Source organism: Miniopterus natalensis, chromosome 12 (assembly GCF_054644295.1).
Source record: "Miniopterus natalensis isolate mMinNat1 chromosome 12, mMinNat1.hap1, whole genome shotgun sequence".
Classification (NCBI taxonomy): Eukaryota; Metazoa; Chordata; class Mammalia; order Chiroptera; family Miniopteridae; genus Miniopterus; species Miniopterus natalensis.
In genome coordinates, this window is record NC_142092.1 from 9,003,517 (window position 1) to 9,031,447 (window position 27,931).

Below are 27,931 nucleotides of genomic sequence, written 5' to 3' on the forward strand. Positions count from 1 at the left end.
TCGGGCTATCTGATTCTCTTGGGCTATTTTCCCATGGCAACACCCAAGGGCACAATCCCACAAGGAGAAAAACAGCCCAGAGCTTAAGCAGCAGTTGGCTAGTCATGAATAAAAGAGATGGGTGGAAAAGTGACTAAAATGCACAGCCTAGGAGTTTTCAGCCAATTGCCCAAATTACTGAATCTTCATTTTTTCATGTTAGAAAATGAGCTGGTGGTCATAATTTTGCAGTTACACCCGTTTAGAGATTGGTACTTTTTTTCACCCTTACAATAACTAATCGCAGCATTGAAAGAGGGAACAGAGGTAACTAAAGGGGGGAAAAATCGCTAGCGTCTGTTAGATAATTCATGGGATTAATCAAATGCAAATGCTACGCTCACATATACACAGACTCCATTTTCCTAATTGGACTCTGAGTGGGTACTTTTCAGGCTGAAAGGGTCATTTGTTTTGACTGATTGACTTTTTGAGGCTTTGGGGAGAATTAATATCTTATACAGATGACTGCCTGTTCCCAAGGCTCTGTGTATTGAGGCTGTTCATTCACTTATTCATCCAGCACACTGAGTGTGCCCCCGTGAGCCTGGTGTACCGAGGTGAGTGAGCAGCGGACAGGGCCTCCCTGAAAGGACTTGGGATTTATTGGGAAAAACACTTTGGTTGGTCGCCTAGCTTAGCTTTTTGTAGATCACAATAAGTTTCTGCAAAAAGCCTTTTTGCGTGAATGCCACAGGAGTGTATTAGGCTCTGTGCAGAAGGCTGGGGTAAGGGATGATACACCAGGGGAATGTCACAAAGGGGGTGTCTCTTGACAATTGTGGGTGGGAATAGCGCGGGCCCAGCCATGGGGCCCAGCATGGAATGGCTTCTCCCCTGTGCTGGCCCTTCTGCACCTTGGAGAACTGTCCTAGGGTTGCTTTGGGGAGGGAAGGATCAGCAGAGCCGGATGGAGAGCTTCTTTGCAGAAGTGATGCTCTTTAACCCACCTCTTTCAAAGAATTGGTTTGCACCTCAGTTTCTAGAGAACAGAATTGTGGCATTTGCAGATAAAGAGGCTTAGGGCTACTTGTTCTCTGCACCCCCATCTCTCTGGGACCCGAAAGGAAAGGAGGCCTTTCCATTGCCCCCCACGGGGCTCTGTGGACAACACTGGATCTTCTCAGTGGCAGTGAAAAATCTGGATGCAATGATTTTTTTAAAAATATATCTTTATTGGTTTCAGAGAGAGGAAGGAAGGGAGAAAGGAAGGGAGGGAGAGATAGAAACATCAATGATGAGAGATTCAGTGCCTCCTGCACGCCCCCTCCTGGGGATCGAGCCCACAACCCGCGCCTGTGCCCTGACCGGGAATAGAACCAGGATCTCCTGGATCCTAGATTGATGCTCAACTGCTGAGCCATGCCTGGCTGAGTGGTTCTTTAAAGAATGATACAAATTACTCACCCTGTGGAATACCGTGGAGCGTCCCAAGAGCTCTGGCCATGGGTTTGCTCTGGCCTGGTGGGCTGGATGGTGCTCCTAGACTTGTATTCTCAGAGGAGCTCAGAAGCCACGAGGCTTGAAAGGAAGCTGGACTCAGGGTTTAGCAGTTGGTTTTGCCTCCTGTTGGCTGTGTGGCCAACTTTGTGATCACGCAAACTCTGCAGCTGCACTTTCTCCTCTGTAATTGGGTGCTGATATATACCCCGCGATAAAAGAATAAATGAATGGATACCTGCTTACCTACTGATGCAGGGTTTGGGAAATTTCACAGTATTGTCAATCCTATGAGGTTAGTAGTAGCATTTTTATCCCATTTTAACAGAGAAGGTTACTGTGGATTAACTGGATCATGGACTTGCCCCAAATCTCAGTGCCGCAGGTGGCAGAGCTGGGACTCAAAACCCCAGTCTTCTGGTCCCTGTTCTCATTACCTGTCTAGTTCAGTTTGTCCCAATTTGATGGGGGAGTGGCACTGAGCGAAATGTTTATAAATATGTAAATAATGAGTGTGAAAGTGCTTTGCCAACTGAAAGCACCACACAAGTATAAAGATGACTTTGTGTCCCAGGATCCTGAGATAATGCTTTTTTCTGAGCCTTGTCCAAAGAGGTTGGTTGTTTTTTCATTGGTGAAGGGAGAATATAAGGACTCAGGATATTGAAGAGATGCACGGTATTTTTACATTGAGCTTGTTTTTCACTCAGATCCCTACCAACTAGCTTCATATTTATTTTTCTTGTCACATAGAAGTCTTTAATTATACATGTTCATTGCAGAAAATTTAAGAAATAGAAATAAACCCCCAAAAGGGAAGCAGATTAATACTACCCAGCAATAAAGTGTGTTCACATGGCTGTCAGTACTCCTGCATTGGCATCACAAACACTAGATCTTATGGTTCATTCTGCTCAGGAGTCAGAAATGACCGTGCAGTATTTCATGGACATTCGGATATTTAAAAAATAATAGAGGGACTTTGACCTTGAAAATGGAAAGAAAAGAAAACCATTTCCCCCAGATCACACCTGTAATTTCATCACTTGAAATGGGTTCTGTGGGGCTTCCTGAGATCCAAGCCTCACACTGGTGTGCGATAAAGAAGCCAGCAAGGTAAGGATCCTTTCTGGTTGTCACTCGGCTGTGATTTAGGTCAGGTGAGCCCATAGAATTGCTTACCCCTCTGGTTGTCACTCAGCTGGGGTTTAGAGTAGGAGCGTGTGCTGGGGTAGCAGGTCAGGTGAGTCCATAAAATTGCTCTGTCCAGAGGGGTTCCGTTTCTGGTAGCTTGTTCCAGAGTGCCTTGGGGTGAATATTGATGTAAGAGCACACGGATGCTGTGCAGTCTATGACACAGGCACACCTGAGAAGGAACGAAGCGAACCCACCATTGCAGCCAATTGAATGACAGTATTGTGATGTTGCCAAACACTAGCCACACTCGCCTCCTTTCTCCCTCCACAAAGTCCAAACCTAAGGGGCTTTGCCGTTGCCAGTTCCTCTGCTGAGAACACTGTTCCCCCAGCTCTTCAAAGTTACTTCCTTTTAGGCCTTCCCTGGCCACTCCGTTTGAAGTGGCCTGCTCCTGCCCCACCACCCAGGCATGTCTGTTCCCTGCGTGGCCCTTGCCGGGCCCTGAGATTACTTTGTTGCTTTGCCTGTCTGTTGCGTGTCCGCTTCACCGCTGGGCAGCCTCTGGAGTGGAAGACACACGGGTCCCATCCACTGCGGCACCCCACGGCTTAGCACACGACCCAAGATGCTCGGCAGATGGGTGAATTGTGTTATGACCGTTTGTCATGTAAAGTGGACATCAACTAAACTTTTTAAAAATTACTGAATAGTTTTGCAAAAAATTTCTATGTAGTTAAATGTAAGATGAAATGCTAAGTAAAATACGGCCACGTGAAGTGTAAAAATAAATGGAATGTAACAACACTCAAAAGTAGGAAACAGCATAGGTGGGTGAGGAAACTGTAGAATTCAGGGTCTTTCAATTTGCATTGCTCATTCCACCTATGGTGATAGTCTTATCTTGGTTGAAACTGGTTGTCACATTAACAAAATACTCTCGTATTTATCACTTGAGCAAAGAGATGGAAGAGTTTGGTTTTCAATTCCAGACACCTGAAAATATACACCTTTATTAAAATATGTGGGTTTATTTAAGTATATATCTTAAAACATCTAAAAAGGTGAGGTTATGAAGTCCCTGAGGTACATCTTACATTTGGTAGGAAACAGCGTCATTTCTGAAAGCCCCTGTCCTAGAATAACTGCTGTTACGAGATTGGTCTGGAGGAGTGTGTCAGAGCCCTCCCAGCAGGAGCCCTGACGTGATTCCCCTTGTGTGCACCCCTCCCTTGGGTCATCACCTTATCGGTTGTAGTTACGGCCGCTGCTCTGCTAAGGTGGGGGACAGGGCCTGTGGTCCTCTTCTGTGGTTGGTTGTTTTTACCTTATGGTCTTAATTTACCTGAAGTTTTAAGCTTCAATAAAGGTAAAGGAAGTGTGGCTTTTGTAAGCAGAATAAGAAATCTCATGCTACCCAATGCTTGAGGAGGCAGGTGGAAACATAAATGATTTATAGGTGTGAGGCCTTGATGTCACAGAGCAGGAAAAGGAAAGAGGTTGAGCTTCTTTTTAGAAAGGCCGTTCAGAGCTTGTTGGTGTGCTGTAGCTTTTCAGAGGTGACCTCTGGGCTAATAATTGACTTTTTAGCCTCAGACTACTTTTCTGTCTCTAGAGAAGGTGGGATTGAGTGTAATTCAGCCCACTAGTTAATTGGTTAGAGTAATGCATTATGATCTCTGCCCAAGGAGCCAGCCAGACCCTGGCTGCAGGCGGCTTCAGTGGAGCCTTCTGCAAAGGGCCTGTGGCATTCTGTAAATTTATCCTGCATTGCATGTGTTTTCCTGTGGTCTTTCTTGAACTTCAAATTGATTGCAAGCTCCTCCCTAATTCCCCAGGGCATATGTCAAAGTTCTGCTTGAGGTTTTATGTAACCAGTTGATAATTTCCCTCTCTCTCCCCCCCTTTTTCCTCTCCCCCTCTTTCATCCTCTCCCGCACTCCCCTCCCCCCCCCACACACCCCCTCCTTCTCTCTGACTGACACTCAGTCTGTTCAGCCTCACCTTGCAGAGCTCCGAGGTGGCCAGGGCCCATCTGCGTGAACCTGCACAGATGATCCTGTGACTCTAGACTAGTTTTCCTAATGAGGGCATTACTTGCTTTTTAGCCTGCCCCTTGTTTGTAAAATATGCCAAGAGCACTAAACAGCCTGCAGTTCCCAGTACTTATTTACTTGCCCAAACCAAATGTTTATGTCCTTGAATACTAAGCTCCAAGAAAAAGGGTTTCTCCTCGTGGGAAAGCTGCAGTGATCACTGAGGACTTTCTGACCAGCGTAGCTGAAGGCCTGCCTCTCAGCCAGCGCTCACTGTCAGCGCGTGTAGGACCGTTCAGACTCGCTTGTGGGCCCTGGGGTGTGTGGGCAGCGGCTCTGGGGTTGTGTTTGCTGCTCCTCCAGCCCCTTCCTTGCAGCCCCTTACCCTTGACTGCGTGGGATCAAAGCACCTCCAGAGCCTCACCTCGCCCCTCCTCCCGACACTGCCATACCTCCCGGCCAGCCAGGTGCAGCGTCTGAGCTCGGCGTGTTCTAAAACCATCACTGAAATACCCCCTAGGGCCCCAGGAGGAAGACAAAAGGAGTCAGTAGCAACAGTGCCACTTGTGCCCAGTTGCCCTGGCTTCTAGCTCGCCCAGCGTTGGCTGCCCGCGGGAGGGCAGGCTTGGTGCTGGGGCGGGGCGCTGGCTTCATCCGCAGGCTGAGAATTCCCGGGAGCTCCCAGAGCCCAGGCTGCCTGCCCCGAGGCGGCTCAACCTGGCACCTGTGTTTTCTGGATGCTGACCAGGTGCGCCTGAGAGAGCCGGGTTCCGGGGCCTGCCCAGGACGGCCACAGCTGACACATTTGGTCCCTCTCCAGTGGGACTGCCTGTGTGCGGCTGCCGCGAGTCCCATTATTCATCTTCTCCTGGCAGGTTTTAGGCTGCATACACGTGTCACCTTTCTTTGTTTCTTTTTCCACAAGGAGAAACATTTCCTTGTTACCTTTGCCAGATTATTTAGGAGAAGAGTGTAAATTGAAGCCATTTATCCTGAAATGTGCTGTGGGGGCACATTGTTTATACAAGTGAAAGAAATTGTGTGAAGTGCCGTGGTATTTGGTCTGGTCTGCGAGGGAAAGGGGTCTCAGGTTCTTCGGCCCCTCCCCCCTTGCACACTCGCTAGAAGGCGCACAAAGCACCCGTGGGTTAGGTTCTCGTGGGTGACAGGCCGGACAGCCCTTAATGGGCTTAGTGCATACTGCTTATGTTTATTATTGGTAAAGTTACACCTTGCTGGCAACGATAACGTGACTGCTGTTCCTCGAACATGTGCCACACACTTTCCTACCCTGTTTGTGTGTGGTGTGTCCCGTTTCTCAGAGAGGTAGGACAGAACGCGGGCTTGTGGGGATTTTGCTGTTCTAATTGAAACCTGTACATGTTTGTCAGTTGGTGGACGAGTCAGTCGTGAATTAAATTATACTCGCCAGAAGATTGGAGAAGAGGCTATGTTTAATCCTCAACTCATGATCCAGACGCCGAAAGAAGAAGGTGCTAACGTCCTGACCACAGAAGCGCTCCGTCAACACCTGGACTCGGCGCTCCAGGCCAGCCGGGTCCACGTCTATATGTATAACAGGTAAGGCGGGGGGAAGAGGCTTCGCCCTTAGGCCCCTTTATTTTAATAAATAAGGTTGCTCTAGAAATACATGTGGGGTGTTCATTCAAATCGTTTTTTAATGAAATTACCTTTTTAATGAAGTTATTTTTTTTTTAATCTTGATTCATTTCTAGAGTTTGGTAACCAAGTACATGACTTTATAATGTATTTTCAGTGAGTATTTTGGCACTATACCCAATGGGTATGGTCCTTCAAGCAGCCATTGGGATGCTACACAGCACACCTATTCTTAAGATGTTTCATTACTTGAGCTGTTTTTAGAACAGATTTTGAATTGCCTTTGGTCAGCTTGCAAGGAGTAAGAAAAGGACAGGAATGAAAAAGAAAGTTACTGCTCGTTCCCTTGTATTCGCTGTAGGTGCTGACAGTTGGTTTGTGTCACCAAAGCAAATAGGGGGTTGAGCCACTATGGCGAACTCCTGCTGACAGGCAGGTGGAATAGGGTGGACTCATGCACAGCTTTACAAAATATTACCCTTTAGCTTCATGCTAACTTAACAATGCTGTGGGTATCGTAGCAGCAGAGGAAGAGCTCTGGCACTTTTCCTTACCCATCTAAGCTGTGAGGTACCAGGGCGGGGTTCACATCTTGTCTGTTCTTATACAGCACTTAGGTCAGGGCAGGCGCTGGGAGTTTGTTGATTGACTGGCTGCCTGGATTGATGGATTCAACTGGATCTTCCTAAACCGTTGAGATGACTATCACTAAACCCCATTTCCAGGGGACCACTGAGTTGACATTTATGTAACTCCGTCCTGCCCCCATAGGCTTTCAGCGCCTCCTAACTGAGTGGTTGGCAAGTGCGATTTATTTTTCACTGGGGAGGGGAGGAAGTGGCAGTGTAGACATATTCAGTGGTTGGGGAGGAGGGAGAATGAAATGAAAGTCTATACTTGGTATCTGCTGCAACCTCAACTCTGCATGGACTTCACTGGATTGGCTGTAAGACCCATCGAGCTGGAGGCAGGTCCTGGGACAAGTCACCTGTCTTTAGCACACTCTTGTTTCCTCACCTGTGCTCGAAGTTATGATCATGTTTGCTCTATTGCCCTCAGGAGGTTCCCAGAACAAGATCAGGTTCATATATATAGGAAAGGGTTTTAGAAAATGTAAGGAGCTGTATCTTAGTGCTTTTGTCAAGCAAACTTGGGTGGAGAGCACATCCCAGCTCTTACCTGCACAGCCCTCCCTCCCAGTCTGTCAGGAGCTTTGTAGGGTAAGCAACTACCTGGTGCAATTTTGTAAATTTTGCAAGTGGAAATGGTTGCTCCAGTGCCACTGTGAGTGTACTGGGTACATTCTTATGTAACTGGAGCCTACCTTGAGGCGCTTGTCATTTACTTTAGGAGAAGGTGAAAGCATCCATGCAATGAAATAACACTCTTAGCCAAGATGGAACCAGAGAATTTTTATGCATGAACTTTAAAGAACACCTAGTTCAACCCATCTCATTTTTTAGGTGAGAAAATTAGGAATTAGATCGATTAGAGCATCTGTCCAAGTTATACATTTATGAAATAGTACAGCCAGGTTTCATACCCTTTCTATGGCTTGAAGCCCAGTGGTTTTTCTAACCACAGCCACTCCCTTCTCAAAGCAAGTTTAAAGTAAGAGTTAATTCATCAAGTGATAATAACTGAGAGATTCTACTCTTGCTGGACAGTCCGTGTTGATGCTGTATGGAGTTAAAATATGAGCAGTTACATAGATGGATGAGTGGATTGATAACGAGGGTCCTGCCGAGGGAGCTGACAGTCTAGTCAGGGAGGAAAAAGACATCCATATAGGTGAGCGTGTACAAAGCCAGACACAGGCAGGCCCCACTGCAGGTGCTCCAGGTGTCAGGCAGGAGATCTGAGCAGCCAGTGCTCAAGAGAAAGGGGCCGTTCTTAATACCTCGGGTCAAAGAAAGCTTAGCGGGAAGGTGACGATTTAGTGGACGCTGAGGGATGTATCGGCGGGTGCCACAGGGAAGGAGAAGTCCAGAATGCTCCTTTGGGTGATCAATAAAATAGAGCAGCTTGGAGAGAGCTTTTTATATCTATTTTTTCTTCGCTTGGCTTTCTCTCCCCTACCATTTCCAAACTTCTTTTTTTTAAGTTAGATTTATCTCCCTAAAGGCATAGGCTTATATAGCACTCTTCTAGCAAGAACGGAAGTCTTTAATAGTACAGAACTCTGTAATAGATGAAAGGTGACTGTAGTGTAGGTCAGTATACTTAATATCATTTCTACAGGACAAAGAAAGACTATAAGGTGGGAAATGGATGTGCCTGGTGTTGTTTACAACATTCATTCATGGTTAAGAGTAAGGAAGTTCATTTTGAACACTGTATGTTAATAAGGACATTATCTTCCAGTAAAAAAAAAAATCAGTAATATTTTCCCACCTGAATATATGTTGATACATTATAAGCCTTACTGATTGAGTCCCCGGTTATTTTGAATTTGTGATAATTCAGCTCTGAATTATTTGCCCTGAAGTTGTTTAATGTATGTGGAAAAGCAGATTAATGGTGTAAACAAGATTATTGGGAGAACACTTAAGAAAACAAGACTTCTCAAGTACTTTGGTAGCATTCATTTACATAAACACCCACATGTTAATTACAATTGAGTATTATCTATTCATTAAAGCAAGCTTGTTGGGTCTCTACTTGGCAAAAGCTCTGCTCGTTTTGACAGATACTTAAAAGTAATCAAAATTGAGATTCTTTCTTATATATTCTATAGTTCCGATTTTGCACTGATTTGCTTACTTTATTACAATGAGAAATTTTTGTCTCCGCTCTTTACTAGGCAGTGGAAATTGGAACATTTGTGTTACAAATCCGGAGAACTTATCACAGAAACAGGTTACATGGATCAGGTATATTTTCTTTTCATTTACAAAGAAAATTCTCAAAAGCACCCCAGTGGTGTGCCTTAGCCTAACGCATGGCATATTCTTTTTGACTTTGACAGATAATAGAATATCTTTACCCTTGTTTAATTATTACACCTTTGGACTGCTTCTGGGAAGGGGCCAAGTTGCAATCTGGGACAGCATACCTACTGTAAGTGTATGATCCTGTTTTCTGATGCTTGTGATTTCTAAGCTCTAGAATGTTTCTGATATTACTTTATCATTGTTTATTCTATTTCAGTTTCGAACAAGAAATAAAAACATTGAAATTCCATGTGCATTTTTTGAGTGAATAGTTTGGGGCGGGGAGAGGGGACTTCAGCAGAATATTTTTCCTCTTTTTGAAAAACGTTCTGTAGGCATCATTAAATTTCATTCACTTTTACCAGCCTATTTATATGCAAATAAAATGCAAATGATTTCAGAGTACGTGTGATTTTTAACTCTTTAAAATGTTGGCAGTTTTTTAGACCTCACTCAAGTAGGCTTAGCTTATCTTTTAAGGAGAGAATTTATTAGTGGGTGCATGTCAGAACTAAATATTTTGAGTTAAAGTTGAGATCTTCCTGCGGAGTAAGATGTTAACCTTTCTTTGGATCACATTAATGGCATTTAAGGGGGGACTCTATCTTTCAAGGCCCTGGTAGTAGATGCTTCGTAGTTTAGCAGTTGAATATTATATGCACCTCATCATTTAAAGAATAATTGTTAATCAGTGTTGACATTTTCAGTTAATTATGCAAGAGCTGCTGCTTGGGTTATTGTTTCTGCCCTAGCTTGTACATATCTGCAAAAGCAATTTGCAGTGGCCATACCCTGACCTTCAGTATACAGTTTTAGATGGGCAATAAGGGGTTTTGTGTTTTCTGGTTGGGAGATTCTGAATAATGACTTCAGCCTGGTTAAGCAGCTACAGTGTGGTTTGAACCACATAACAGGCAGCCAAAAGCCTTTCTGGTCTGTCAACAGCACAAATTCAAAAGTGAGTGTGGGGGGAAGTGGCCTGGATGGCGGTGATGGCAGAGGCGGCAGGGGGCTTAGGGGGCTGACTGCCAGGCTGTCACAGGGAGCTCATAAGTATGGGATTATTACAGGTAATGGAGATCAAATATTTTGATTGATGACATGTACAAAGCCATTATTAGGCTTGCAAGTGCTAATTTGATATTGTGCCCCCCCCCCCTTAATTTTGAATCTCAGTCTTCTGTTTATAAGCACCACTGGCTGATTGTTTTCAGGTATTAAGGTACATTATGTCGGCAAGTACAGATTGTTCATGCCTTCACTCGCCTATCAGCTCTCTGCTTGCCGCCTTCACTGAAGAATTACTTTCCTGACTTAGGTTTGCATGCAGGTAGACCAGAAAGGAGCACTTGTTTTTTTTATGCCAGGCTCCCAGAAGGGAAGCATCACCCAGAAGCCACATGTAATTGGAGGTAGTACGTGCACTACTTGCAGTCTTGTCACTTTACTAGGGGTTTGGAAGCCTCTGTTCATTGGCCTGCCTCCTGATTTCTTTCGCAGAGGTAAGCCTCCTTTGCAGTGGACAAACTTTGACCCTTTGGAATTCCTAGAAGAGTTAAAGAAAATAAACTATCAAGTAGACAGCTGGGAGGAAATGCTGAACAAGGCGGAAGTGGGCCACGGCTACATGGACCGGCCCTGCCTCAACCCTGCCGACCCCGACTGCCCCGCCACGGCCCCCAACAAAAACGCCAGCAAAGTGAGTCGCCCGCGATTCTTCTCAGGGTGGGCAGGCGACGTTTTGATGTGTCCCCCATTCTTCAGTTTATTATCTTCATTTTTAAGATTTCATTCTCAGTGACATTTTTTAAAGTCTGTGGAACTAAGTTTGTTTATAAGATTGAAATTTTGCTGGAAGATTTGCCATACGCCTCTCATTAGCCTTGTGTTTAATGTTCTCTCCGAAGCAAACAAGCCCTGAATGCACTGGATTTTAACAAGGCATGTGACCTGCCTGCTAATTCCCGCAATTATGTGGCTGTCTTTCTGTTCTAGCCTCTTGATATGGCCCTTGTCCTGAATGGCGGATGTCATGGCTTGTCCAGGAAGTACATGCACTGGCAGGAGGAGCTGATTGTGGGTGGCACGGTCAAGAACAGCACCGGGAAGCTCGTCAGGTAACCGACACACGGCAGCGTGCGAGCCGCCCCGTTGCGGCCTGTCCCCAGCAGCACTTCCCTGCTGGCGGCTGCAGGCGTATCTGCATTCATGCGGAACCGGCGTCCTCGCTGGCAGTCTGGCCTAGCGGCACGTTAGGAAATCATAGCCCACCGGACCAGCTCAGAACGGCACCTTGTAGGGAATTTTTCGAGAGCGTTTTTGCCGTTTTCATTGAGACTGTAGTTAATGAATACGGGGTTTGAGATCTGCCCGTTATATAGAAAATCGGGGCGCGTGTAAAGCAGACAAGAGACGTAGGTCACAGTCTGTGGAGTTAAGTGGTACGAGCTGAACACTGTCGTAGCCTGTTAAGCTGCAGAGAAAGACCAGCAAATGACGGCCAACCAAGAATCCCCTCCGTGCACTGCGGCCCGCGCCGTCAGGTGTCAGGCATCCGTCTGCGCTTCCTCCCTCGGGAAGGCCGTCGGCTGGGGTTTCCGCGCGAGCGAGTGAGCGAGCGTGCAGGGCTGAGCCCAGCATCTCTGGTCAAGCTATCTATTCCTCTCCCCTTCCTGTTTCATTGAGTAGAAACTGAGAAAGGAAATTGCCTATTAATTTAATTTTGGGGTCTATCTGTAAAAGGTTTGTAAGGTTACACCTTTAATATGGTACATCAATCTATTAAATAAAATAACCATCCAGGTCCGGCTTTAATGGAAACATGTGCTCATGTAGAAGGATAGAATGACTGCGGGTGAGGTGGGGGCACTCGTTTGGGATTTTACACAGTAAGAGCTGCTTCCTGGGGGTGCTGATCTAGGCCTTCAACCCCCCCCCCCCCGTTGCAGTGCCCATGCCTTGCAGACCATGTTCCAGTTAATGACGCCCAAGCAGATGTACGAGCACTTCAAGGGGTACGAATACGTCTCACACATCAACTGGAATGAGGACAAGGCAGCAGCCATCCTGGAGGCATGGCAGAGGACCTACGTGGAGGTACAGCGGCGTCCCACACCCACCTTTAACCCGGGCACAAGCCCCTTCGTTCCTAAATACTTCATTGCGATGATTTAAAAAACGTTTTTTTCCATCAGAATTCATGTTCAAAACAAACTGCAAGTCTGGGAACTTGCGGGATGAAAACATTCTTTGCTTTTCTTGATATTGAAAATCTTAATACCTGGGCAAAGCTAATGCTAATTGGGGTGCCCTGAAACATTTTGAGTAACCGGTTTTGAACTCCGGGGTTTAGGCATAACTGTTTAAAAAAACACTTGGTTAGCAAGAAAAGGTATCTGGAAAACATTAGCAAGGCATAGAATCTGTTCACAGCTGCAGTTCCCCTGGTTAGGTCATGTGACAGGAGCTGGCCTTTGTTTCCCAAGCAGTGACCTCTCCTGAGCTGCATGCGACCTTTTAAAGGTGGCCAGCAAATGAACGGGGGAGGAGGGCCCTTAAGAGCGAGTTGTTTTCGATTAGGGGGAACTGATGGGACCCTTGTAGAGCTAAGGGGAGGGGAGCAGCAGTCTTCCCCACAGAGTAAATAAAGCCCTGGGAGTGAATTTAAATGACACCGGCTCACCACAGCCCCCCATTCTCACTTGATTAGTGGTCACCTTCACTGTCCCAGGCCCAGGGCATCTACTGTGAGTCCAAGTTCAAACCTGAATTGTGCAGAACTCTTTATAATGCATTAGAAAGCAAGTGGGGGTTGGGTTGAGGGGATGTGTCCCCTGACGCCTGTGCTATTGAAGCTCATTGAAGATTCCATTTCGTCTGGGACTTACCCTTATGTTGTGACCACAGGTGGTTCATCAGAGCGTCGCCCAGAACTCCACTCAGAAGGTGCTTTCCTTTACCACAACAACCCTGGACGACATCCTCAAGTCCTTCTCGGATGTCAGCGTCATCCGGGTGGCGAGTGGCTACTTACTGATGGTAACAATCAGTTCAATCCCCCTGGGCATTTGGGTTTCTTTTGGTTTTGGTTTTTACCTTTCCATGATGGCTCCTGCTTTTTAACTGCTCTTAACACACATGTGCATCTAAGAAAGAGAGAGCTCGGGCTTCATAACAGTTTGAGAAGTGGTCCTGTGAAGCAGTTTGCCCATCTTTGATTTGTATCATTTCATGTGATGTCTGTAATATAAATTTTTGTGGTTGTTGGATTTCATAAGTTTTTTTTACCTTTTGATTTGGGGTGAGGGGTGGGGGAAAACATTAGAATCCTTACACATTCTAATGTTTGGCTTTTGTTTTGTGTCTCCCCTCCCTCCTCTCCCCTTCTCCCTTTCCCCTCACCCTCCCTCCACGGTTCTGCTTGCAGCTTGCCTATGCCTGTTTAACCATGCTGCGCTGGGACTGCTCCAAGTCCCAGGGTGCCGTGGGGCTGGCTGGCGTCCTGTTGGTTGCACTGTCAGTGGCTGCAGGATTGGGCCTGTGCTCATTGATCGGGATTTCCTTTAATGCTGCAACAACTCAGGTACTCAGGGAGCCATCCATCGCTTTGTTGACCAACACCCCTCCCCAGGCTCAGGCCTCTTGTGTGTCCATGTCACCTGAAGGGTCTTCCAGCCTTTTCCTCTAGGATGCCACATCTCTCAGGGGAGTGCTGTCTTTAGACGGAGCACTCCCACTCATCTGTGGGCCGAAGATCGGAATGGGCCTGATGATCAGTAGAGATGTTTCACTTATCAGTGGAATTTAGATCACTTATTAGAGCAGTGGTTCTCAAACTTCAGCGTGCATTACAATCACCTGGAGGGTTTGTGGAAACTCAGATGGCTGGCCCCACCCTCAGGGTTTCTGAGTCCGTTGGCTTGGGATGGGGGTGGAGAATTTCCGTTTCTAACCAGTTCCCAATGATGCTGGTCCAGGGATCATGCTCGGGGAGCCACCGCTTTAGATGAGTTACACTCCTTCTCATGTATTAACTTAAAAAAACAATCAATCATTGTATGTGGTGCTTAGAAACGTGTAAGATCTGTGAGCTAAAACTGCTAGACTTTGGGGATTTAGCGATTAGATAAAATGAAGTTCTTCCCCACGGGTACTGTAAGCTGTCCTTTGGGTAGCTGTTGGGGGTGCTGGTGGCAGGGTTTTGAATAGCCGTGGAGTTGTCAGACGTGAACCTCCCATGTCTAACGCTCTGTCCTCGGTTCTCGCCACAGGTTTTGCCATTTCTTGCTCTTGGCGTCGGGGTGGATGATGTTTTCCTGCTGGCACACGCATTTAGTGAAACAGGACAGAACAAAAGAATCCCCTTTGAGGTAACAGAAAAACAAAAGAATAAAGCTTTGGGGACAGCCGGAGCCCCTCTGTTCCAGAGTATTTGTCCTTTCATTTTCCTTCGTCTGCCCCAGTAACTAACTGAGTTCCAAGTCAGATGACATGTTACTGGCTCTACATAAGGAAAGTCAGTTAGGAGACTCTCAGGAGCTATTCTCCAAAGTGCACGTTTGTTTCCCTGAGGTTTGTTTCCCTGGGGGCGGGGGTCACTTTGTCCCCACCACCTTTTAAATCATATTAAACAGATACTAAGTCATTATCGTGTAGCTTTGTGTTCTGGACGGTAATGACCGTGAACAACACACGAGTGTGTGGATAGTACTGAAAACGCTCCCAGGGCCCGTGCTGGGGGCAAGGCAGAGACACTGCTTTCTCAGCGCCTAAGAGCAGCATCAGGAGCCACCACTTGTCTTAGTTTGTACTGGAATTGTGCACACAGTCTGTGCTCTGAGGAAGCCCTGTCCTGTGCAGCTCTCAGCACCGTGTTGTCTCGTCCCCAGGACAGGACCGGAGAGTGCCTCAAGCGCACGGGAGCCAGCGTGGCCCTCACGTCCATCAGCAACGTCACCGCCTTCTTCATGGCCGCGCTCATCCCCATTCCCGCTCTGCGGGCCTTCTCCCTCCAGGTGAGTCTCCAGGGATGCAGTCCCCGTGAGCATCCACACCGCAGCTGACGGTCCTGCTGTCATGAACTGAAGTCACATCTTTTTCTGGCAGATGTTTCCTTAAGCCATAACCCTGACATTCCCTCTAAAAAGGGTTTGAAGATTCTCTCCTTCCTCTCAAGCCCTGTAGCCCAGATGCCTGTAGCCTGGGTATCCTCAAGACCGGGTGCCTTAGGGAGCTGCCCTTTTCATTTATAGTTAAATTGAAGTGGTACCAGGGCCACGCCATATGGGAGGCCAGGGAGCCCCCACTCCAGATAGGCAGGAGTCCTCTGCAAGCATGCCACCCTCTCTCCTGATTTCCCTAAAGCAGCCCAACACCAGGCGGCTGAATGGAACAGACTTCATTGACAATGAAGAGATGGTAGGGTAGCCCAGGCTAGGGAATAACTTAAAACTGATTGACTAAATGCCACTGTGTGAGTATGTGTGGCCATTCGCTGCCCGCAGGAGGGTTCGTTGATGGGCCCTTGTCACCTCCTTTCCTTAGTTAGCTTCCACAGACTCTCCTGTCCCCTTTTCTCTTTCCTTTTGGTTCACGGCTTCCCTCTTAGGCTGCCCAAGAAAACTCTCAGTTCCTATCCCTTCTTTGGTTCCCGAATTGTTCTGCTCTCTCCTCCAAAGCAGCCCTTTCACACCTACAAGCCATCAAGAAGTTTTTCAAAGAGCCAGTTTATGCGAATTGTGAGCTTGGCGAGTTCTCCAGGCTGGGCTGCAGCTGCAGTCAGCTCTGTGCGGGCTTCAAGCACTGGTGTTTCTCTGCATCTGTGGGAAACTCCCAGGAATCCTTCAGTCTGTCCCCAGCAGATAAAAACAGCTACTTGACCACTTGGTGGTCTTCCTAAGCCTGCAATGCTTTAGCGGTTTGATATCTCAAGGATGTTGTTGGAGTTTTGTTGACTATATGTAAATTTTTTTTTCCATCACCATTTATCCCCAATCTAAGCTTCAACTCTTTTCCAAAAAATATGAAAGGAGCCATGGCTTTTCCTTTCCTTCTTTATTTTTTTCTCCTGACAATATAATGTGTGATTCATGAGATGGCCAGGTTTTTAAAGGAAACCACTTTTGATGTTCACTTTTTAAACTGTTGTGACACCCAGCTTTACTTTCATACTGCTTGACTCTCCTTAGTCACCAAAAGGTTCTAAGGATTGTGACCGAGAAGAGACAAATCATAAATTAGGTTTCTGTTTACATGTTTGTCAACACTATTAGCTCTTTTTTAGTCTTCGTATTTGAATTTCATTTCACTAATCACTGATACAGCAGCTGAGGATCCTGCCGTGTTTGGAACACTAGACCTGTTTGATATTTAGTGTTAGGTATCACATGAAAACATATTTTGTACCAATCACTATGACTACCCACTCCCAAAAGTAAAAAAGATTTAAAACAATAAAAAAGGTTTATTTTGCTGTAAATATATATAAAAGTAGAGGGAATAAGTGAATAAATAGATAAAGTTAATTCTGAAACCAGGACGAAGCTCAGGAAAAAGAAAGTACACCTGACCGCGTAGTAATGTGGGGATAGTACAGGCGCCGCTGAATTGTCGGTGCAGCTAAGGCTTTAGAGTGCCGTCTGCCCAGGCGAGCGTGGGCGCAGCCCCCCTGGATGTCTGTTCTTGCTTCACACGCAGAGATTCTGGAACTGAGAAGCTGTTCTAGAGCCTAAGCAGTGGGACTGTCCCCTGTCCCCTTCCTGCTCGCCTTTCTCTCACTGTCCTCTGCCTGCTCTGCCTCATGCTCCTTGCCTCCTAGTGCCACATTTTCTCGTCTCCCCTCCCAGTCCCCGCTGGGGGCTCATCAAGGCGTCCTCTCCCTAACGGCACCCTGTGGTGTGGTGTCTGAAACCCTACATGAGTTTTCCTAACGCCTTTAGAGAGTCCAGTACGCTCAGTCCTTCCAGGGTAAGCACCTGGCCGAGGAGTGAATGCTCTCGGTTTTGCGTTACTGTTCCCTGGCACTTGGAGTGTCACTTTAGAAAACTGCACCTGCAGCTTCCCAGAGTCCTCAGATTAACGAGTGGCTTCCCACGACACTAGCTCATTCTCTGTCAAACAAACAAAATTTAAAAGAAGGAAATGTAAGGAAAGAGAGACTGCGCCATGGGCTTGAGAAACTTGAAAGCTGGTTCATGTGTTGACATTTGAAATTGACCACTGTGCGGCTTCTCTTTCCTTCAGTGAACTGCGCTAAGTTGTGACTGTAGGCATTCATTTGTGTTTATATTTTCAGGGTGCTACAGATGAAGTATCAGAAGGGAGAGGCCCAAAGAGGTTCTATCCAATAATAAACCTATGTTAACTTAGGAATTTTCCTGTGGAAATTTTCCAGTTTTGTAGCTTTACCAAAATATTTAGAATTTTTTTCCCCCCGAAGAAACTGTCTCACACCTCCTTGTCAATCTCCATCCATCTGTCCAAATGCCACCTCTGTACCAGAGAGCAGTGGCACCAGCTGTAATCCTTTGGGAACTGATGCCCTGCTCTGGGGCTTTGCTGGTAACTGAATGGTATTTGTTCTTCGGTGCAGCTCCGGGAAAGAATGCCGTATTGTTCCAAGTGGTCAGAGGGTTGAGACGCAGGCCCCTCTAGGCAGAGCCAGTTCTTCTCTGTGCTCTGCAAGTGTCTCAGCAGGGCCACCATAGATGCTTTGCAGGGATATTTCCTTTAAGCAGGACAATTAGAGTTGATTGACAGTGCACAATCCTCGCCAGTATCTTTTCAGAATTACTTACAGTTTTTTAAACTCACCTTTGCTCCAGCAGCGACACTTCTCTTTGCCGAGAAATCCTTGCTGTTTGTTTTCACTATTTCGGTGCCCTTTAGGGGACGTTGACGTTGTTATTTTCTCATCAGGCAATGTACTCCCTGCACATGTAATAAGCCACTTGAGTTTCTTCTCATTGCTCTGTTTCCACCAAGAGACAGCAAATGCTCGGCACTTTTCCTCAGTGGACGAGGCTGGTGTCAGCCATTCTGCAGCCCTCACGGAAAGGATCCGCGTCATCCTGGCTGCACACCTGGGCCATGTGTGTATGCCTGCGTGGCTTATCTTTCCAGTCTCTGCCTCATCCTTGGGAACTTTTGTTCAAACTGAGCTACCCAGAATTTCTTGTCTACGTTGTACTCCTGAATTCTAAAAATAACCCTAAAGAAAAGCTGAAAGGATTCCACCCCCGGATTAAGTTTTCCTAGAAAATCCTAGAGAATCAGACCCATTCTTCCCCACCCCGTGTCCCTCCCCTCAGGAGGTGGGGGCTGAGGGCATAGGTGTCAAGCCCGCATTTGAATCCGACTTACTGAGTGACCTCAGGCGGGTGACCTTCTGCACCAGCAGGTCTCTGTTAGGCAGCAGCGTCAGACGCAGTGCTAGCGCCTGCCTCCTGGTTGCTGCAGGAATCCGTGAACCCTGTGCACGACCTGACCTCTCAGGGCTCCTGCTTTCTCGCTTCTCTTCTGCTCGTAGAGTCTTGAACCCTTCAGTGTTGAATGGTTGTGGCAGTGTGTCCCTCTCAGACTTTGCCTTTCGGATTTCCTCCACGTGGCACATCCTTGCTCTGCGTCTTTCCAGAGTCCTTTCTTGTCTTCTCCATCTCCCTGAAATATCATCCTTGACCACCCATTCTACCCCACGTGCACCGCACCTGCATGCTGTCTCCCTCCTGGGCCGCTGTAGAACCCTGTGCCTGCTTTTATTATATCAACCAGCCTGAATTGTAATTTATTTATAGGACTGGCTGTGTTGGCTCCTTAGAGCAGGATTTTGTCTTATTTACCCTTTGTGTCTCCAGTTCCCAGCATAGTGCCCTGCCTTTTCTTTCTAAAGTACTTATCTCTTAGGTGACTCCTCTAGTGCAGACAGTGACTTGCTTATTAATATAAGCCTGTCCTGCAGGTTTTACGGTACCGTACATATGTTAGCGTGGTCAGCACGCTCGGGTGTTCTGAATTGAGAAGAATCTTCACAGCAGACCAAGAAGAGAGGGTTCTGGTCATCTTTAGGAGCGTCTTGGTTATTTTTGGGTTTTGTGGACTTAACGGGGAATTAATTATTGAAAGGCCTCTTTCTGGAACTCAGGATTGCCGTTTCACCTTGAGCATAAATTCACAATTATTCTCCAAAGCCCTTTGTGGAGTTCTTGTGATTTTCTTAGGTGTTAGCTTTCTTCCCTCACCCTGAGATGTGTACCCAGTTTGAGAAGGTTTTAGAACTAAGCAGTTCTTTGCAAAACCTCACAAGAGGGTATAATTGTCAGAAAAGTGCCTGATGATTTCTGGGTTGCTTAGCATTCCAGTTGCCTTTTTTCATTGTGCTGCTTCCCCCCCATGCCTTTCTGAACGGGGAGCCCCTTTCAACCGTCCTCTGTTGACTTTCTTCTGTTAACAGCCCAATTGTGTAATTTTTACTAGGTCAGCAGGAGATTTGCCAAAGCACTACAGAATCTACCCCGTGTTTATTCTAGGTTATTGAGTGACTTTTGAATCTGTACTTATTTATTCTGCATACTATAATCACACACAGGAATTTCTTTCTGCTTAACTCTCCTTGACCTTTTCTGTTACTGCGCTCACACACCCCACAGGCTGCTCCAGGGGCTATTTGGAATGTGCCTATTAAAAACCTCAGGGGACGTGTTTGAAATTTTATTTCATGTTTTAAAGGTGACATTTTGATACACTCGATCCATCTTATATATAAATTTCCTCAGTGTAAAGTCAGGGCTGCATGAACTCTTAGAAACATTGTGAAAGGGAAATGTTCCCTTTTGTTTTAAATTGAAACATTTCACGTATCTTCTCTGTTCTGCCTTTGTAGATCTTGTCTAGTTAGGTTGCTAGCAAGATGCCAGTTTAGCTCCTGTGTTTGGTTGGGCCTTATAGGTTCGTGGAGTTGTTAGCAGTGGATAGGACCAGGATGATGGGGGCCTAGTCCAGTCAAATGGTCTCTTAGTGATGAGAGAGAGAAGCAGAGCCGTGAGAAACCTGAACATCTATTTCCGGTTTAAACACTTCAGTTGCAAAGGGAAAGATGTTTAAAACATCTTTATTTTCAGGCCCTGGCCAAGTAACTCAGTTGATTAGAGTGTTGTCTGATACACCAAGGTTGCAGGGTTCAGTCCCTGGTCAGGGCACATACAAGAATCAACCAGTGAATGCACACATAAGTGAAACAACAAATCCATGTTTCTCTTCCTCTCTCTCTGAAAAACCAGTCAGTAAATAAAAAATTTTCAATAAATAAAACATCTCTATTTCCAAAGCAATCCTCTGACTGGGAGGAGACGTATTGCTGAACTCTACGTTTTTCTCCTGCTCCCAGGCGGCTGTAGTGGTGGTCTTCAATTTTGCTATGGTTCTGCTCATTTTTCCTGCGATCCTCAGCATGGATTTGTATCGACGCGAGGACAGGAGGTTGGATATTTTCTGCTGTTTTACAAGGTACATTTTCTGGCTGCGGTGGCCTTATTTGTTGGGTACAGAGTGGTAGTGTTTGGAGAATGCTTCAGTCTGTGAACTTGGATGGAGATGCACTTCCCGGGCTGCGCCTGTGCAGTGGGGGCGGTGGAGAGAGTGGACAGGGATGCCGCCTTGGAGGGATAGCAGAACCCCTGCGGTTCTCTGGCCCTCTGACCACATTCTCATAGCCCTGAGGTTGTGATACGATGATTTATTTCTATCATGAACCAGTATTTCTCATTGTTGGGAGTGTGTCATCTATGGATTAGGGCAGAACAAAGGTTGAAAACCACCCATCTGGAAAAATTACAGCTTTGGGGTGTTTTTCTTTGTAAGGAATTATGCTTTGAAGGGGTTCAGTGGCATGTGACTTGGTTTAGAAGCCAAATTCAGGATGAACCATCCCTTTGGCCTCCTTTGACCTACCTGTGTCTGTGTCCAGACAGAGAAGCCAGGTGATGCGGGTACAGTTCAGCCGCGTGCTGTTTGTCTCCTAAGTCGGAGCTGCAGAGTAGGTGTTATCAGTCATGGGCAGAAACGAGAGCAGCGTCTCCCTGTCTCGGCGGCCGCTGCAGCACGTTTCCCCTCTCTCAGCCCCTGTGTCAGCAGGGTGATTCAGGTTGAACCTCAGGCCTACACGGAGACGCGCGAGAGCACCGGCGCCAGCCCCCCACCTCCCTACAGCAGCCACAGCTTCGCCCACGAGACGCAGATCACCATGCAGTCCACGGTGCAGCTCCGCACGGAGTACGACCCCCACACACACGTGTACTACACGACCGCCGAGCCGCTCTCCGAGATCTCCGTGCAGCCCGTCACCCTGACGCAGGACACGCTTAGCTGCCAGAGCCCCGAGAGCACCAGCTCCACGCGGGACCTGCTCTCCCAGTTCTCTGACTCCGGCCTCCACTGCCTTGAGCCCCCTTGCACCAAGTGGACACTCTCATCTTTTGCCGAGAAACACTACGCTCCTTTCCTCTTGAAACCAAAAGCCAAGGTAATCTACCCAAACGGAAGACCCTTGCTGTCTTCGGGAATAACAGAACCGGCCCCTTGGGAATTAATTCGCCGGTGTGGCAGGTTTCAGGCCGCCTGGGTAGCCGGTCCAGTGACAACACGGGGCCATTTCCATGAGCTCATCTTCTTCAGGGGTGAATTTAGATGAACTCCTCACATTTTAAACATTTTACTCTTCATGAGGGTTTTAAAATGTGGTTATTATGAGTCTATGTTTTTCCCTCTGGGAAAATGACCCCCTACATGCTACGTCGGGGCCAGTGGGATGGCAGAAGGGAGGCGTAAGCCACACAGCTTCTTTGTCGCTGTAGAGTCAGGTACGTCCCTTGGGTCTGACCTCATGCCTCTTCACTCTGTTGCAGGTCGTGGTGATCTTCCTCTTCCTGGGCTTGCTGGGGGTCAGCCTTTATGGGACCACCCGAGTGCGCGATGGGCTGGACCTGACAGACATTGTGCCTCGGGAAACCAGAGAGTATGACTTTATCGCTGCGCAGTTCAAGTACTTTTCCTTCTACAACATGTATATCGTCACCCAGAAGGCAGACTACCCGAATATCCAGCACTTGCTTTACGACCTGCACGAGAGCTTCAGCAACGTGAAGTATGTCATGTTGGAAGAAAATAAACAGCTTCCCAAAATGTGGCTGCACTACTTCAGAGACTGGCTGCAAGGTAGGGGCTGCCGGGGCGCCATCCTCTCTCAGCCTTGGGTCTTGGGTGTGTTCAGCTCCCACAAGTTCCTTCTGTTCACTTTATTGAAGTGTTAGATTTTAATGTAACACTGACATGTTTCATTGACTTCTAGGTGTTGCTTAAAATTCTTATGTAGACTGTTTCTGGGGCGGCCTCCCAAAGCCCGTTTTCACCTATAAAACAATGAGAACAGTTCGTTGGGTGACTGAGGAACTTCTGTAAGAATTTATGAGTGCCCATTAGATGGGAAAGTAAGTTATAAACTGGAGCTGGCTACCTCTAGTGTTCTTTTTGGGGGGGGGGGGCTCATTTTGGTGACCAAGTGAAAACAGAGTGTTGATGGAACTTCTAGGCTGACTCCCTGCCAAATTATAGCTTACTACACCAGAGATTTTGCGTCCTTGGTGAATATAATTTAAAGTTCTATATTTTGACCCTCTTTTGATTTAGCATAAAATGCCATGAAGTAAACTTATAAATAAACACTTAATCACATCTCACAGTATTTCATAAAGAATCAAATTCTGCTTTAACATGCCTTTTATAGCTTCTTACCTTGTTCTTAGAAACATCTCTAGGAAATAGTTGTCAACTGGAAGGAAAAAAGATCTAAATTTGCTCCTAACTGCTGACTGAATGTGAATGAATGTATTCAGTGATTCCAAGAACATCTGTTCATTTATTCTGTGTTGACACATGGAAAGTGAGGTGGAGAATCAGGATAATTATCCACACAATTCAAGCAAAAATGCTGTTACTGAAATACCCAAATAATTATGGCCTCCAACACTTTTTGGCTTAAATTATCCAAATGATTGTCTTCATTTCCCACTTAATTAGATGTGTTTAAACACAGATTTAAGTGCCTTTTTTGGTTTTTAGTCAGTATACTTGTATGTAAAGAGTAAGCAGCCAGTTTCCCCCTGAGTTTGCATGAAATGCTAAACAACTTGAGTTTAGTTGAAAATGGTTCAGTACGGTTTCTGGCTTTGACTTGTGTTCCTAGAATTTTGTTCATTACATGTATACCAGATTTGACCTCTTTTTTTGAGGAAGGCAGAGAAAACTACATGACATTAATATTTTTTTACATGCTCTTGAGATTAATTTGAGCTTGTTTCTAGTCCCATTTTCCACAGTAGTTTGGGAAGGGCTGATTTTTGGTTAATGAGTCAAAACAGGACCAAGACAGTTGAAGGCTTCCCTGCTTTTCATTTCCCCCACCTCCCATTGGCCAAAGACACGCAAATAACCGCAGAGGACAAAGAGATCTGCAGTGGCTGCCAGTATCTGGTCAAGGAAGAGTGTTGTAGAATTGATTTCAGTGTCTCCGGCTGTTCCTTCGGGTGCTCAATGTGGCATGTTAGGTCGAGTTTGGGAAGGGGCGGAGGTATTGTCTCCAGGCAGGGCAGAGGGATAACCTTTTTATAGCGTATTGTAAATGATTTCTGTTCTTTCATACCTTTAAAGACCTAAAGCAGTGGGACTTGAGAATCTTTTCTAAAAGTGCATTTGAATCATGTTTTGATTGCTAAGTGAGCCGCACCCACCTAGACCCCGTGAGATCCATTTAATGCCCCCAAGTCGGGGTCCCAGGGAACCTTAGAACTAACTGCATCCGACTATCAGGGTGTCCAGCTGAGTCCTGTATACAGAACGGTCAGCTACAGGCCCGTTGGCTCCCTAGAGGTACTTTAGGCCTTTCGGGTGGTTGATTTGGTCTTTGAACAGTTCCTGCAAGTAAGAGGTATCCTTGAATCAGCTTTCCTTCCAAACATTTTGTGTGGTTAAGTGATGGAACCCTCATTGGTTGTTAATGGAATTATCATTGAAAACCATGTCATCCCACTGGTCTTTATCAATATTTCAAGTTGGGGAAAGGTGAATTCATAAAAATATAAAATAGCAATGCAGAAATTGTCCCATGTGCCATCTTTAAACATTCATGCAAAGAAGATGGAGATAAAAATCGCAGTGTGCATCATATACAAATGGTGTTTGTTGATACTTCACACTGAATTATACAAATAAAACTTAAATTAATGTTTTCTTTGTAGAGTCCCATATCAAAGAAAAATCGGCAATTGGGATCATTAGCTCAGAACTTTTCACCAGGAAGTAATCAGTACAAAATATTTAAAATGAGAACAGTTTCAGCTAAAACTTTTCATGTAAAGTAAACTTTACATGGATGTAAAATGTCCAAGGGGCAGTGGAAACAAGTGTTTTTTGTTTTGTGTCCAGAATCATGGATTGTGGGTGCACTTAGGCCAACCACTGTTACTTGAGCTTTTGGTAATTAGTCAGAAAATAACATACTAATTATAAGGACCTGACTTTCCTGTAAAGTCAGTGACTGTTTCTTGTCCATCTCTCTATCCCAAGTGGAGTGGATGCCAGGTGGGGGCCAGCAGCATGGCTGATGAGTTGAACTGAGTTGCCAGCAGGGTGGACCTCCCCAAATCAGGTTTTTCCTCCTTTGCTTCCCTCTAGGGTGTCCCAGGATTCTTCGTGCATGAGTATCTTTGAGCTACACTTAGTTTTGATACCCGCTCTCCACCAGACGTTGGCGCCCACGTTAACTCTGCTGATCTTGTTTGTGTTTTCAGCACATCCTTCCTGGCACCACAGTGTATTCGGGGCAATTTAGAGCATCCATGGTTCAGGCCAACTCTGGAATCAGGCTGCTGGGTCCAAAGCTTAGCTCCAGCACTTCCCTGCTGGTGGCCTTTCTCAAGTAGTTTTCCCTTCCCAAGCCTCAGTTTCCTCATCTATGAAGTGGTACTAATAGGGCCATCTCATGAGGTTGTTGCAGGCATTAAATTAGGATTAATAGGTCAAGGGGGAGTGGGTTAAAGGGGTGACAGTTCTGTTATGGTGAGGAAAACAGATCAGACCTCTTTCTAGGGGGGAAGCGTGGGGTTGTTTTTCCTCTCCTGTTTACTTTCTTCAAAACCAGAAAAAAAGGCTTTAGGTAATAAAATAACATCTGCTCAGTACAGGTTGCATGTGTGCCTTGCCATGAAAAACAGTGTGTGTGAGCGTTGGGAGCCTGCCGCCATGGTCCCGCTGCCGGCCACTCCTCCATCCTCGCCGCTAACGGGGCCTCTGTCACCACTGAGCCCACGGTCCCATCCCAAGCTGTTCGTGTAAAAACAACGCCCACAGCAATGTCGGAAGGAAGGTGTAGTTAAAGAGAGACAGACTGAGGCAGGGTCCTGCGCTCCCCCTCCCCCTCCCCCTGCTTCAAACCCCAGGAGCTTAACCATTTTGGTCACTAATGGAGCCCCCTTTTTGGGGGGTGTCTTTGAAGCCGCTCAGAGCGTGTTGTGAACTGAAATACACCCTTCTTCTTACTGGCTCCGTCTAACCCGTGCACATACAGTGTGTTCAAAAGATGTGGTTTCCTGCGCTGCTGGGGCTTGGAGCTCTACTTGGGAGGTGATTTGGGGGGAGCAGGGAAATGGAAAGGGGGTGGGGGTGTCAGAGGAGAGTGTGTGCACACCGGGATGGCCCAGACCCCAGGCCGGGTCACCAGGGCCCTGTTTTCTCTTCCAACACGCTTATCTCTTTACAGCTGTAGCCAGACCGTCAGGTCTGTAATGATGGTTTTGATTACAGAGGCCAAGCGCAGCTGTGTGTGGTGGGCTGGTGGGCTCGCCCATCCCCCAGGCCCAGGCCGCTCTTTCCTTCCCCTCCCTGGGCTTGCGGTTTGTCATCTGTTCTCACAGAGCCCCCTTGTATTGGCCTGTGGCTTCCTGTTCTCAATCTGATCCAAATTTACCCTGTGAGGTATTTCCCTGCACACACACGCGCGCCGGCTCCCTGCCTCCTCCCTGCCCCACACCCCCTCTCCCGAGGAAGGGTGGCAAAGAGGAAGAGAGCAGTGGAGAGTGAATAGGTGTTGGCTGTGATCTTTACACAACCTGGCAGCCGATCCCACAGCTTGTATTAGCTCCACAAGTCGAACAGATGGAACAAATTGACAGAATCGTGTTCACTCACCCTGAGCTCGGAGCAGCTGAGTTGCTGTTTGAAGCTGGGAGTCCGAATGCGCGGCTCCCCCTCCCCGTGGAATTTCTGGTTGTATTGAAGAACCCGGGGCTCAGCCCAGACAGTGGCATGAAATGGTTAATGCGCCCGCTGTGCCTTCCTCGGGCTCGCTCTCTGTCCTCTCTGGCTTTCTTTTCAAATAACCATGGAGGAAAAGGAGTCACTATTTTTAAAGGTAAAATATGTATATTTATTTTTTAGAAATGAATCTTTCCCCTTTCACCATTAAAGCAATGTTTATTAGCAACCGGAAGTTCACTCATGAAAACTCTAATAATACCTGTGAACTTGAAGTCAGACACAAGGAGAACGCAGGATGTCCTGGGTTGATGTCCACCCCGGCCTGTCCTGCTCTCCATCCTCAGCACCCTGTCAGGACCACGGTCGTTCACCGAAGAGTTCTAACCTATTACACACACTTGCCTTTTCCAGGACTTCAGGATGCATTCGACAGTGACTGGGAAACTGGGAAAATCATGCCGAACAATTACAAAAATGGATCAGATGATGGGGTCCTTGCCTATAAACTCCTGGTGCAGACCGGCAGCCGCGATAAGCCCATCGACATCAGTCAGGTGGGTTCACACCTGCTATCCCAGCCTTGCTTTCTGGAGACACGAGGCACCAGGAGCTAGAAGAACGTTGAGTTGGCTCTAAGGTGTTCATCGCACCAGCTAGTTGTGTGGCCACAGGCCAGCCAGAGAGCCTCACTTTGCTCATCTGTCAAGTGGGGACAAGTGTATTACCTGCCTACAGAGCAGTTGTGAGAACAAAGTATAGTCAAGGCAGTGCAGGCTCTTTTCGATGTTAGAAGTGCTATGTTGTACTGTTTGCTTTGAATTCTAATATTTGTTACCTCGTTGGTCCTGATTGTATTCCAATTTGAAAGGCTGAAGTGGTTGGGTAGCAGTCACTTGGATGGGCAGAAATTGGGGTGGATGGATGGTTAGGAGATTAGAGAGGTTACTGGAAGGATGGGAGGATCTGCTGCATCTGATTCCCTTGGGTCACCTGGCTCTAGGCGTTGAGAAGTAGGACAGATTGCTCTGTCCTGAGCAAGACATATGGAAATGCAAATCCTTGGAAAATAATCAGACTCACTCCTCTTAGTCCAACTGTATTTGTGCCTTCTCTGTGACTTTATTATGTGTTTATTTTTCATTTATGTTACTCTTTGCCCAAGGATATTTTTTCCATTGCTTCTCCAGAGAGAGAGAAACATCAATGTAATAGAGACACATCAATTGGTTGCCTCCCACACATACCCCGAATGGGCCAGGGATTGAACCTGCAACCCAGGTACGTGCCCTTGGCCAGGATCGAACCCAGGACCCTTCAGTCCGTGGGCCGACGCTCTAACCACTGAGCCAAACTGGCCAGGGCCAGCATATCCCGTTTGGTTCCTCAGGCGTGTTGGGGAGTGTGTTTGGACCCTTCAGATTTCAAATG

General features: G+C 46.7%; 1 protein-coding gene across 3 annotated transcripts in view; it reads left to right on the forward strand.

Annotated features, from left to right (window-relative positions):
* PTCH1 (patched 1) overlaps positions 1 to 27,931 on the forward strand; it is a 60,765-nt gene that overhangs the window by 15,068 nt on the left and 17,766 nt on the right. For all 3 annotated transcript variants that reach the window (XM_016206652.2, XM_087822605.1, XM_087822606.1), the window contains 14 exons: positions 6,041 to 6,230; positions 9,073 to 9,142; positions 9,238 to 9,329; positions 10,703 to 10,901; positions 11,198 to 11,319; positions 12,151 to 12,298; positions 13,109 to 13,240; positions 13,629 to 13,784; positions 14,473 to 14,571; positions 15,091 to 15,216; positions 20,583 to 20,701; positions 21,314 to 21,716; positions 22,099 to 22,408; positions 26,915 to 27,057. In XM_016206652.2, the coding sequence (XP_016062138.2) occupies positions 6,041 to 6,230; positions 9,073 to 9,142; positions 9,238 to 9,329; positions 10,703 to 10,901; positions 11,198 to 11,319; positions 12,151 to 12,298; positions 13,109 to 13,240; positions 13,629 to 13,784; positions 14,473 to 14,571; positions 15,091 to 15,216; positions 20,583 to 20,701; positions 21,314 to 21,716; positions 22,099 to 22,408; positions 26,915 to 27,057 (2,309 nt within the window). The remainder of the gene's footprint in view (positions 1 to 6,040; positions 6,231 to 9,072; positions 9,143 to 9,237; positions 9,330 to 10,702; positions 10,902 to 11,197; positions 11,320 to 12,150; positions 12,299 to 13,108; positions 13,241 to 13,628; positions 13,785 to 14,472; positions 14,572 to 15,090; positions 15,217 to 20,582; positions 20,702 to 21,313; positions 21,717 to 22,098; positions 22,409 to 26,914; positions 27,058 to 27,931) is intronic.